Source organism: Notothenia coriiceps, unplaced genomic scaffold (assembly GCF_000735185.1).
Source record: "Notothenia coriiceps isolate Sejong01 unplaced genomic scaffold, NC01 NC01_scaffold00037244, whole genome shotgun sequence".
Classification (NCBI taxonomy): domain Eukaryota; kingdom Metazoa; phylum Chordata; class Actinopteri; order Perciformes; family Nototheniidae; genus Notothenia; species Notothenia coriiceps.
Window position 1 is genome coordinate 21,505,260 of NW_011369945.1, and position 12,620 is coordinate 21,517,879.

Below are 12,620 nucleotides of genomic sequence, written 5' to 3' on the forward strand. Positions count from 1 at the left end.
TTTGAGTGTGTGTGTGTGTGTGTGTGTGTGTGTGTGTGTGTGTGTGTGTGTGTGTGTGTGTGTGTAGTGTACTGTATGTATGTAGTGTACAGTGTGTGTACAGTGTGTGTACAGTACAGTGTGTACAGTGTGAACAGTGTGTGGTGTGTGTGTGTGTAGTGTACACAGTGTGTGTGTGTGTAGTGTAGTGTACACAGTGTGTGTGTGTAGTGTGTGTGCAGTGTGTAGTGTGTGTACAGTGTGTAGTGTGTGTACAGTGTGTGTAGTGTGTGTACAGTGTGTGTACAGTGTGTGTGTGTACAGTGTGTGTGTACAGTGTGTGTGTGTGTATTCGGATATGCGTGTGAGTGAATTTACATCTCAAAAGAGTACATTATACGCCGCTAGTGCAAAGTTCAGACTCGTTGCTCTCTCATTAGCATTATTACACACACATATGCGTGCAGTTTATTGCAAAAAAAAAATTGCCATACATTTAAAGTAAGATTTTCCACAAGCGGCAAAACATAGTTCTTTAAAGTTTCCTCTCTTGGTCACATAGATCGTATGCATGAACACATACGGTATACTATTCCTACAAAAACACGTTGTATTCAGTAGCTGTTCTTACTGTAATGAGCAGATATAATAAGTCTAGGGGTCAGACAGATGATTCATGTGTCTGCTTTATTGAGAGCACTTAATACATCTGATCTTTAAAACTTAATTTAATGTCAAACCTTTCAGCCAGAATTATTGATGAGGTCAAATAATACCGACAAGATTAAAGCTCAAACAAGAATAACAACAGTGATGATTGCAATACCATAATCATTTTGCCAAGTAACAACAGTCAAAAAAACACCTTTTATCTTGTGTTTGCAGAATGGAGTGAGCGGCCTCACCAGTTTCCTGGAGTTCGATGACAATGGCTCCAACCCCAACATCTTCTTTGAAATCCTGGGAACAAATTATGGAGAAGACAGGGGACGAGGAGTAACTCGGGTAAGTAGTTAAAGAAAAACCCCTTGTGTTTGGTGTATTACTGTGGGTGGGGGGGGGACTCATTTCGGGAGTGGATTTACATACTTTTTGGGATTTGCCAGGGAATTTCACTGCACCTGCATCTAATATTCATTCAGGCATTCCTTTCCCAAGGCTGTCACTGCTTTGCAACAGAGTACAGCTCTGCCACCGTTCTTTATTTACTAGATTTTGTGTGCAGCCTTTTATATCTTTTGTATTTCAAAAGTTAAAGTGTCTTATATCTTTAAATTCCATGGCCCACTTTGTTTCAACGTGTGTGTGTGTGTGTGTGTGTGTGTGTGTGTGTGTGTGTGTGTGTGTGTGTGTGTGTGTGTGTGTGTGTGTGTGTGTGTGTGTGTGTGTGTGTGTGTTCAGCGACTGCAATGACTACTGATTCTGTTCAAGTTTTATGATTGAATTGTTTGGTTCAGCATGTCNTTAAAATGTGTTGTAACTGCGTTACTGAGCATTGTAACGGGTAATATATTACCCACATTTCATTAGTAATGCGTTACATTACTTAGTTACAGCAAAAAGTAATATATTACTGTAACTCCGTTACTTTTGTAACGCGTTACACCCAACACTGGTGTTCAGCGACTGCAATGACTACTGATTCTGTTCAAGTTTTATGATTGAATTGTTTGGTTCAGCATGTCAGATCACAACATACTCCTGTTGTATGCTACGCAATTTATGCTTGGATAAGCATACTTCCTTGAAATATGTCAATTTATGTTTTGAGAAAGTATACTATTACAGCTTTTGTTGTCTTAACATGCACTGATGCATAAGGATCAGAGAGTCCATACTGACATCACTGACTAATCAGTGTTAGTGGATTATGCATATAGGTGTGAAAACAGTTGGGTAAAAATATGTGACCCAGACTTGCAATGTTTAATCCCATAAGATTCCATTGGACACAGAGATAGACATACACACAAAAACACACCGTATAGTGTGTGTCCTCTACACCAGAGGGGTCTCTTTGCAGATAACAGTTAAGATAGTGAGCTGTGATTATGAATAATGTGGTGAGACAGCAACATAATGCAGCATGCCATCACAGACAAATGTAATCTTTAAAGCACAGCATATAATTACATTTAGGGACAATTCCCTAATCAGAGAGCATAATTACTTCTGAGGGAATTAAGGAACGTGTTATACACTATTCCTGCCACAGTCCCTTAATACTCTGAACATTTATTGGTCTGTCATTGGTATTGAATGAAACTAATACATGGAATAAAATGACTTGGTAGAGGCTAATATTCCTCTTGCAGCTGAATTGTGCTTTGTTGAGTGATGTAGCCCTCTAAAGTGGTGTTAATACAGAGCAGATCAATTGAAGGTGGAAATCTGACCCCCCCACGACCATGAAGAAAAGCCAGCGAAAAGCCCCGCGTGACCCGCTGTAAGTTATGATGTAAAGGGAAAAGATAAAGGAAATTATAACCCAAAGGTAGCGGGGGTGTTCTCATGTCGTTCAAGCATTCCATCGTGTTATGTTCACATGTGTCTCTGACAATAACTGCCTGTCTATTAAAATGATTTCTTCTATTCTGCATGGAGAGACAGAGACACTTTAAATGTGAACAATGACCTCAATGTAAATTGATTATTATTAAAAGCAACTTTCTCTCACCCAAGGTTAACATCTTCCCTTATATGATGATGGCATGAGTGATAATACTTCATTCTCAGGTTCATTACACGATAGCTCCATTATGGTTGTGGTGCTTCCTCTTAAAATGCCCTCTCGAATAGGTTTACATTATGATAATAGAAAAAAATAAGTGACTTGAGGTATAAATCCAACTTGAATTGGAAATATTTGTTTAACATTGACCTTTGAGTGAAGGATATGCTCAAAGCAGCTTTCTGTGTCAACCATTTAAAAGACAAAAAAAAGCACAAATCACGACGAAAACTGTGTAAACTGACCCGATAAAAGCATTACTGTACGCATCTGCCAACATAATGAATATATCATAACATATTTGTTGGCTTGGTGTTTCACAGAAACACATATTAGATTACCTGATACTTTGTGAGTCCTCTTGCATTCCCTGTTAGCAACATTAAGGGACCATCAGCAGCCATAACTTAATTGAAGTGTTATGTTCAGTGTTGCAACATTATAATGTTAGTATTAACATTCCCCACGGTCACATGTTAAGAGACTAATCTCCTTAGCATTTGCAAACCTTCCTTGGAGTATCGTTCGTTCTATTATTTAGCCTTTACCCTGTGGTAATATTTTGTCTTAACAGTTGGGGACACTGACAATGACCTTCCCTACAAGAAATATGTCTCGCATTTATTTTTGAATACATTATAGATCATTTATTTCACTCTCACTCCATCTCTCTCTCTCGCTCTCTCTCTCTCTCTTTCTCTCTTACTCTGCCCACGCCATGTCCATTTACGTCCATGCTTTATTAAGTAAAATGCATTTTTCTTGTACTCAACTGCTTTCAAGACACTGACGCATCCATACAAAATATAGATAATGGCTGCAACCCCATGTTTTTTATATAGGAGAGTCATTTTGTGCCTGCAATAAAGATTCTGAATTATTGACAGCAGGCCTAGAGGAGACTAATTACATTGTGTCGGCTGTATATTTAAATATAAAGTGAGTGTGTCTCACTGATCACACCATTACCAGTATATGCATACTCTCTTAATTATAGTATTCACTTTACATTCTGTTGAGAATACCACTTATCCTGATATTTTTGTTCCAATTCTCCCTCAATGCTCTGTGCCTCTTTCAGTCTTTCATCTCTGCTGTGTGTCTGCATAATGACGGACATACAACCCAACATTTCCTATTGTCCTTGTTAACCTTAATTAACTTCATTTTTCTGAAGGCGTATCTCATTCTCCTCTACTCACTTTCCTCTTTACCTTTTTTTTTATTTTATTCCCTCCCTTAACCTGCCTGCTATTTTTTAAATCGCCCCATTCCCCCCTTTCTCAATTGTTAATACTTACTGTCGTGAGATAAATCCCTATCATATATCTCACATATGCATATAGTCCTCTCGAGATAATGATAATAGCAGACACATCAGATTGTCATAATTGTTAATGTGACACTGTGGCAGAATTAGTTTTCTGCTCCATTACCTTCAGTGGCTATACATTGGAGACTATATTTCAGGCATGCCAGGCTCCACTGCTCTCTTATATTTCGGCGACAAGTCTGCCATGTGTAATTGCTTTGTTAGATATCTGCAAAATCTTGAATGACATCAGAGAGAGAAAAATCAGATTTACGCTTTAGAAGCAGCACAATAAAACGGGTTGTGGCTAAGCAGGTAGCAAAAGGAGGATAGGGAGGGGTAGGAGATGAGTGAATGGAGAAAGATAGATATGGTGCTAGATAAAGGAAAGGGTGAAGGAGATAAAGGTAACATGAAACAGAGAGGAGAGTTAGAGAGACAGCTACAGTAGCACACAGATAGATGACCTAATCCTTTTAGATCCCATACCGGAGATAGAAATGCACAGGTCAGAGAAAAGTCACAATAATAACACTCTTACTATCTCACACATGCTCTCTTTTCTCTCTCAAACGAGCACATGTTCTGAATCTTTTGGAAGAGACACTGAAATATGTTCCCTCTTTACAAGAATCAATGGCCTGCAAACTACAGTGTTCTTAAATTGAGGTCACCTTCAATTATCATCTTCAGTCTCATCTGGTGAATTACGCTAAGTAATTTCAGAGAGTCATGAGACCTTGGTACCCTGCTCACAGTCCTGTCATCATGTGAGAAACATTTCTTTTAAACGAATGAAGCACGTTTTCTTTTTTACGGCTTAATGATCCTATTAACTGAAACACACACATAGCTGCAGTTCACTCTAGAATGCATGCAAGCCAGTGCGCAAACATATTTACATAGATGTTCTGGCATGCTTGGAAATGCTAAACTAACCCTTTTGGGTTACCGAAAGTAAATAATATAAGAATATAAGAAATGCTAGGTCTCCTCTACTTTCATCGAAACAAAGGGATATAAGCATTACCCATTTCAAATGAGTTACAAGGAGGGTTCCTTTTGTGTGACATAGTTTCTCTCACAAAGCTACAGGGACATACAAAGTTGTTATTATCCTTTTTCATAAAATGCAGAGAAAATACTATATTCTCAACAGACATGTATTAACCTATTGCTCAGGATTATGTTTTTCTCCTTGTGGCTAAAACATATCGGGAAAAAAGACAATGTTTCACAAAAGAAGATGAACCTTCTATGTAACTCGTTTTAACTCTTTTGAATTTACAGTACTACTGCTTTAAAAAAATAAAAATCATATCTATATGATTTGTGTTTTGTTTTTTTCAAAGAGCATTTTGTTGACATGGTCATATATGGAGACAATCTCTATGTCTCATCCAACTATGAAGAGATTCATTCAATGAATGCCGGCAGCCTCATTTGTTTGTGTTTTGGAGAGAACGTCAGGTCTTTCTCTGGCACTACATTGTGCCTTAAAACATATTTGTGCTTATTCTCAAACGATCACCTGTTATTGGCTCACAGACCAATATTCTGTCCCTGGTCTTTATCAGATTTCATGTTCATCTGCTCACAGTGCAGAAGAACACCAGACTCTTCCACATATCAGCTGTTAAATCTAACATTACTGAAATATTTGCACTGGCATACTGTATTTGATCTTAGTGTAGTGTGTTAGCATCCTTACATTTGCACACACATAGCTGAGGCTCATGGGGAAGTTATTAGTATGACAGGTGATTCCTGGTAATCCTGGCATTAGATGAAAAGTGATTTCAATTCTTCCTAAGGGGAACATGAACATCTCTACCAAATGTCATGGCTGTATTCAGTAGCTGTCAAGACATTTAACTCAAAACCTCAAATGTCAAGCTCATGGTGGTGCCAGAGGAAAAGTCAGGGGGTTAGTATTAGAATACGTCATGTGGGAACCGTGCATATCTGTGCAAAATGTAATGTCAATCCATTTAATAGTTATTAAGATATTTCCATCTGGACTGATAGACTGACCAGCCAACTGAAATCACTATCCCTCAGTTGTGATCCTTCCAAATTAAACAAAAGACTATGAAGAGGCACATCCTAATACATCTAGGTAGATAATAATGTTGTTGTTTTTTTAATGACATTTTATACACATTTTGGTTTTGTCTAGAGGCCTTGCAGGCATCCTCTAACCACTCTAACCACGGTACAAAGTGGTGAGGATGCAGCTCTAAAGGGCAAACTAACCAGTGCTATTTTAGGGAGGTTAGATGAGGGGCAACACCACTGGAAGTCATTATTACAATTATGTAAAACAACTCTTGCGGGCTGAGTTGAAGGGGTGATAAGGAAAGAGAGGGTAAAAGAGTGATGACTCATGTATAGCAAAACAATGAAATAAGAGGTGTGCATTATGTGTCAGGAAAGTAAGACAGTTAATAAGTTAGAGAGAAAGTCAAGTAACTATGAATAAATCAGAGGAAAAAGGAGGCTAATCTGTGTGAAAAAAGCAAAGAGCGAACGGCGGAAAGATAGTGACGGAGAGAAGAATATCTCACAGGGGAAAGATCCCTTTTCCCTCAAATGTTCCGTTGTATTAGGTAGATTTGCATGTATCTTTATGCAGTGTGTCTTCCCCACCTTCAGGCCTGGTGGAAGATTGTGGAGGATGTGGAAAAGGAGGGTAGGTGAACGGAAGGGGAGATAGAGAGGCTAAAGCAATGGGAGGGAAGACGTGAGGAGCAGGGATGGAGGGAAGAGAGGGTGTCATTGATTTGTCCTGCTTCACAGTCTCTTACTCCTCATTCCTTCTCCGTCATCTAACCTGATATAGGTGTGTGTGTGTGTGTGTGTGTGTGTGTGTGTGTGTGTGTGTGTGTGTGTGTGTGTGTGTGTGTGTGTGTGTGTGTGTGTGTGTGTGGTGTGTGTGTGTGTGTGTGTGTGTGCGTGCGTGCGTGCGTGCGTGCGTGCGTGCGTGTACGTGTGTATATTAAATGGATCTTCAAGAAAAAAAAACGATTATATGTTTTGTTTTTTAACTAGCAGATATCTTAGACATTCTGGCTAACAACGACTTGGCACAATGAAAGCCTGCACTGTCTCATTAATCTTGTTCTCATAGTCAAGTTGCTGGGTTACCATGCAGTTAAAACTTAGAACAGAACCCAGGTGATTGTTGGAGCAATTAGCGCCTTCATCCTTTATTTTGACTGAGATTAGCTGTTTCCTCTTGCTTAGTCCAATCTCAACATTAACTCNGGTAAACAAACATACTCTACTTGAGTATTCTAGATTTTTTTAGATATATGTGGTTTTATTGGTAAAGGAGAGTTTATAACAAGTGTTTAGACCTTTTTAGACACTATTCATTCGTGAAGAGGAAACGGCTTCTATTGGTACGGGTGGAGTGTCCACCATCCGTATAGTCTACGACTATCTGTCGTACTAATAACGTGGCCACACGGCAATCTCGTCCGTGTATTTTCCGGTGAGACTTTGCAATTCAAAACGAATTAAGCCCCCCCAGACCCCCCCCAGGTTTATTGGATTCCCAATTTGGGGATTGGATTGTACAGTGGGGTAAGTCGCGTACAAACCCTACGAGAACCTAGCGCATATGCTTGCCGCACAAGGTCAAAGGACGGTTATAGGTCTGTTGAAGCGTGTCGGTTAACGTCTCCTCACCTGGTTGTAAGGTGTCAGGTGTTATATGTTGGACTAAGTTGAGATACGCTTCCTCTACACAACATGAGATATCGCTACTCTGGTTATACCAGTCTAGTTGGTTTAGAGCGAGTTGTATGTCCAAAGCTGAGGTCAGTCTAAGTGGAGCGTTCTGACCGACGTCTTGTCAACGACCAAAACTTGTCTTGACCTAGGATGCGATACTAGCATATGCGGCTAGTGTTGTAGGGTTTGTACGACTTACCCAGTACACTATAAGAACTACTACCCAAATCCCTGAAATTTTTGGAATCCCATAGCGAACTGAGTGGAGTAGTTGGGTGAGGTATAATATTCGTTTGAACGTGATGAGAAGTGCTCACGGAAAAACATGAATTTTCACTCCGTTCTTGAACGATGTGTTGACATACACGAATTATTAGGTTACCACAGATAGAGTTACGTAGACCTATACGGTGTGGATCATCTTACACTATCTAAATAGAGCCAACACTAAAGTTTCCTGGTCACGTCGACATGAGTGGATAGTGCGAAGAAGGACTAAACATTGTTATAAACTGACCTCCTTTACCAATAAATTATTTCACAGTTAATTATATACGTTTTACAAACTTGTCTAGAAACTCAAGTAGATGTAGTTGGTTGACTTCGTATTTGTTTTCACAGTCCGTAAGAAAATAAAATCAATGTTACATGTAAACACTCGGAAGTCAAATTTTCGAGACGACTAACGCTAGTGACGTTTGACTATATAAAAGGGTCAGACCTTTGTTATATTAAAAACCACTCGTTGACAATCCCTTATTAAACGAATCCATAAGTTGGAAGCTGGTCAATAAATTAAAAGAGGAGAGTGACAAGAGAAAAGGTACCGTTATCCAGATGCCGGGACCATACGACGATAGCGCAGCAATCCTCCTCGTCGAACCCGCGTAACAAACAACGGTCAGATACTGTCTCGTGTCGGGCGGTACTTCCATCAAATGATAAGTCTGTTTCCAAGGGACCACGTTTATAAATAGACATACCTGCAGTCGAGATCAATCTAAAGTCCCAGGTAGTTACAAAAATCAGGAGTGACTACTTCTTACAAACCTAATATACGTGAGGCTTGATCAATGTTTGTAACTCGACGTCTTCAAGAAGTCTTTAAACAAACCGTTGAGCACGGTGTGGTGGACAGAACAGTAAGAGGTCCGGATTCGAGTGTTTATTTTGGTGGTCACAAACGGTAGTTTCCAGGTCGAGAGGGCACAGAGAGACCTCAGGACTGGAGGGTAACGATGTCTTTCAACTTTAAAGGGGGTGCTCGTTGGTTTTTATTTTCAGGACGAAGTTTGTCAAAACTTTACCTTTATGGTCGAGGTGGGGGCAGTCGTCCCCGTACGACTTCCCCGCTCAACCAATACTAGTCCTGACGCCACACAAGAGGCAACCACCCCTGCATCCATACGCCAAGGACATTACTTTGCTCCCCAATATTTGTGCCTTGAGAGCGATTTCCGTCCTCGGCACACCAATGAGCGTTTTAAGGTGTACAAGTAAGAGTATATGGGACAACTACATGACAACGGAACGCGAACAACAATCCATGGCATCGTAGAAGTGCACAAACACGCCTATAGGGCTCTAGCTCCGGCTCTGCAACATGGCTCCGAAAACGAGGTGGTACGAACCTCAATAGAGGGGGATGGACCCTAGTCAAGGACAATGGAGTACGGTTTTGGGTGGGGGAGCGCACTTCTTGAGTGTGAGGTTCCCATTACCTGTGACGGTTCAGACGACATTACGCATGGGAATAGAGCTTGACGAGATAATCTGTGAGGGTAGACAATTACAGCGGTACTTTATACTTTTACTGGGACAAGTGAAGGAGGAAGGTACATCCTCGTGTGGCCCGCGGGTGGCTAGGGATGAGCACTACCTGCCTCCCCGCAAACCTGGACGCCGTCCCTGAAATAGTCGGTCAGCCGGAGAATGGAGACCTTCTACACCACGCCGCCGCGTACCGGTTCCCTGAACGCCCAGTGTCCAGTGTGCATGCCGGTGGTAGGACCCCGTGGTTTACTTCTCTCTAACACCAGCTCCCTTCGTGATAGATGTACGTTTATCAACCTACGATATAAAGCATACCGGCATATATCTTGATAAATATTTTTACCTGATACGTTATTCCGGACGTACCAAGTAAAGATCAAAATTTGATTTTGACATTTAGACGGCCAAGGTTTTGACTGGATTTTTGCCAGAACTCCTAGAAAGGGAGGACAGACAACTGTCACCGGTTTGGTTGAGTAAGTCAACAAGAAATCATAATTCGGCTGGATTGCAGTCGTTGTTTTCTGTTTCGAACGTGAGAGGGGTCGGGTCATGATAGATTTTTGTTGAGAATGTAGTTGTCCTGTGTGTGCAAGGTGAGGTGGCGTTTTGTCCCGATTTGAGGGTCGAAAGGACTTGAGAAAAGTGTTGCATTTATATTTTTGTTCAGTGTAATATCAAAGTGTTTACGGCCTTCGGGTGTTGATATCATAATTGTATAACTGAATGAATTGCTAAGAGGAGTCGATTGCTCTACATCTCTTTCAAAGGTTTCATATTTAATCCTGAACCTGAACAGTGTAGCATAGCAACACGGTGCAAAGCAGTCCCTGGTTGTTTTGCTGTAGTTTTAAAAAAAGTTGAAAGATACTTACATTTCTTTCGGCGTTACAGCCATCCTAGCTCGCACCATGTCCAGAGGATAGGTCAGCATAACTGCCGTGAAACCAGCCACAGCCCCGGCCAGGAACCTCGGGATTGGAGGCAGGACTCTGGAGCAGGGACGAAACATATATAAACCTTTCAGAGTTCATGTTACTCCAACCAGACATAAAGAAAACCTTTAGAGTGCTTATTACATTTAACCCTTATGTTGTGTTCGGGTCTCCCGTGACCCGTTTCAACTTAAAATGATATAATAACTACGCTCTAGTTTTTTGTATCGGAACAAGGCTTCATGATATCCTCCACAACAGCTATATAAACACTACAAAACTGATTTTGACCATTTTAGCCAAGTCTGAAGGTCTCTAAAAAGAAAAGTGTATAATTTGGTGTTGGGGTCTGGGAAGACCCAGCAGCATTGTTGTGGGTGACTCGGGGTCAAATTTGGCCCAATCAAGAATTATTCTTTGACTTGAGACACCCCACCCCCTTCATCCACTGTAACAATAATTGTTCGCAACATGCACCTGGTCTCCCCTCCCCCCACGGGAACTCCACCTTTCTCAAAGAATATGTACACTAACACTTGAACCTGAACATGCAACGTGTGCAATATGTGGTGTAATGTGTTTTGGGGCCATACAATAAAATGACAACAGGATTGTACGGTTATGAATGCATAATAAGTTAGCTATGATGTAGTCAAAACAATATTGGATGATAGTCATTTTGTGTGTTTTGGACTGAAACAAATCATGGGTCAAAATTGACCCGCCAACACCATGAACGGTAAGAGCTTTCGAACACAACACAAGGGTTAAAAACAAACTCAACAGTCAAGACATCTATCAATATACCCTGACACTCACTTCCCCTGAAAGCCGTAGTAGCCTCCCAGCATCCTCGTGTACTGCTCGTGCGCACAGAACTGGATGGCAGCGTACGGGATGACTCGCACCATGGTGGCAGAGTTCCCCCTCCACAGGCTGAAGAAGCCATTCTTCAGGTAGGTGCGGTAGATCAACCTGTAGGCCTCCTGGAATGTAATGCACACATATTAACACACACATTGATTGATGATAAGCTATTGTTGTTCAGATTTGTGTCTGTAAAACTTCTTCCTGTGATGTATTCTTTAAAAAAGGTCAAAATGAGAACTATTAACCGTGAATTCAACTTTAGTTTTGTGAATGGATCTCTTGTTATGAATGAGAATCAGACAATTGTTACTATAGAATTGTGATCAAACTTACCTTACCAGAGAATCTATCTGAAGACACTAAAAAACAAAACATATGTGCAATATAAATATTCACATTATTTGTATTTCTATTCATTTGATCTATGTTTACCTGACTACAAGTATGTCTTTATTCTTTTATTGATTGCTGCTTGTCTTATTTTAAAACTGAAAAGCACTTTGGTCAACTGAGGCTGTTTTAAATGTGCTATATAAATAAACTTGACATTAATCTGAATGCAAGAGCAACCCAGTTAAAACACAAAATCAGTTAAATCAATTTGATAGATCAATGTGGGTTGTTTCTTATCTAAAAATAGATCCACACTTGCCTTGGAAGATGATTTTGGTTCTGTCCAATGGGGCGACAGCTGTCTTGGCCACAGCGCCCGCTAAAGCTCCAGAGAAGATGGAGTTGAGTATGGAGCGCGTCTGCTGCAGGTCCTGCACAGCGATGGAGGAATCTCATTTAGGGTCAGCAACACTAACAGAGTGAAGCCTGAAAAAGTGCCTCCTTATGTGAACAAAGTAGTGTTTGAGATGCTGTTGATCATTAAACCGGAGTTATGAAAGGATAATAGGTGACTGGCCAGCTTACAAATGGGAGCAGATGTCCTTAAAGCCCCTGTCACACTGTCGCGAAATGTACACCCGATGGACACACGAATATTGAATTGTGAATTTCGCACGAAGATGGCCCCGAACCACACACGAAGGCAACATTTACATTACATTTAAGACATACAACTGCAACGAAAGAAACAAAAACAATTATGTTAAAGTACTATGATACTGTACTGATATTTTCAGACTTTGTTCTTTACTTTCTCCGTCTTTATATGTAGAAGATATTAAGTTTTCTCCGTAATGTTGTTTCCATAGCAACAACAACTTCCTGTCAACTCGCCTTCAAAATAATAAAAGCATCTAAATAAAACAGGAAGTTAACCTAAATTACATTT

The 12,620-nt window shown here is 40.5% G+C and overlaps 1 protein-coding gene and 1 long non-coding RNA gene across 2 annotated transcripts in view; one reads left to right on the forward strand and one right to left on the reverse strand.

Moving 5' to 3' along the window:
* Nucleotides 1-1,041: 1,041 nt before the first annotated feature.
* LOC104964958 (uncharacterized) lies at nt 1,042-10,465 on the forward strand. The gene is made up of 4 exons (XR_800487.1): nt 1,042-1,054; nt 3,230-3,233; nt 9,322-9,332; nt 10,394-10,465. It is a non-coding gene; the product is annotated as an uncharacterized lncRNA (long non-coding RNA).
* The window catches only part of LOC104964957 (mitochondrial coenzyme A transporter SLC25A42-like), a 28,217-nt gene continuing 25,991 nt past the window's right edge, over nt 10,395-12,620 (reverse strand). Inside the window, exons 3-6 of the mRNA XM_010793870.1 lie at nt 11,991-12,102; nt 11,672-11,697; nt 11,288-11,454; nt 10,395-10,525 (exon numbers count right to left, since the gene is read on the reverse strand). Coding sequence (XP_010792172.1) covers nt 10,405-10,525; nt 11,288-11,454; nt 11,672-11,697; nt 11,991-12,102 — 426 coding nt within the window. The 3' untranslated portion in view covers nt 10,395-10,404. The remainder of the gene's footprint in view (nt 10,526-11,287; nt 11,455-11,671; nt 11,698-11,990; nt 12,103-12,620) is intronic.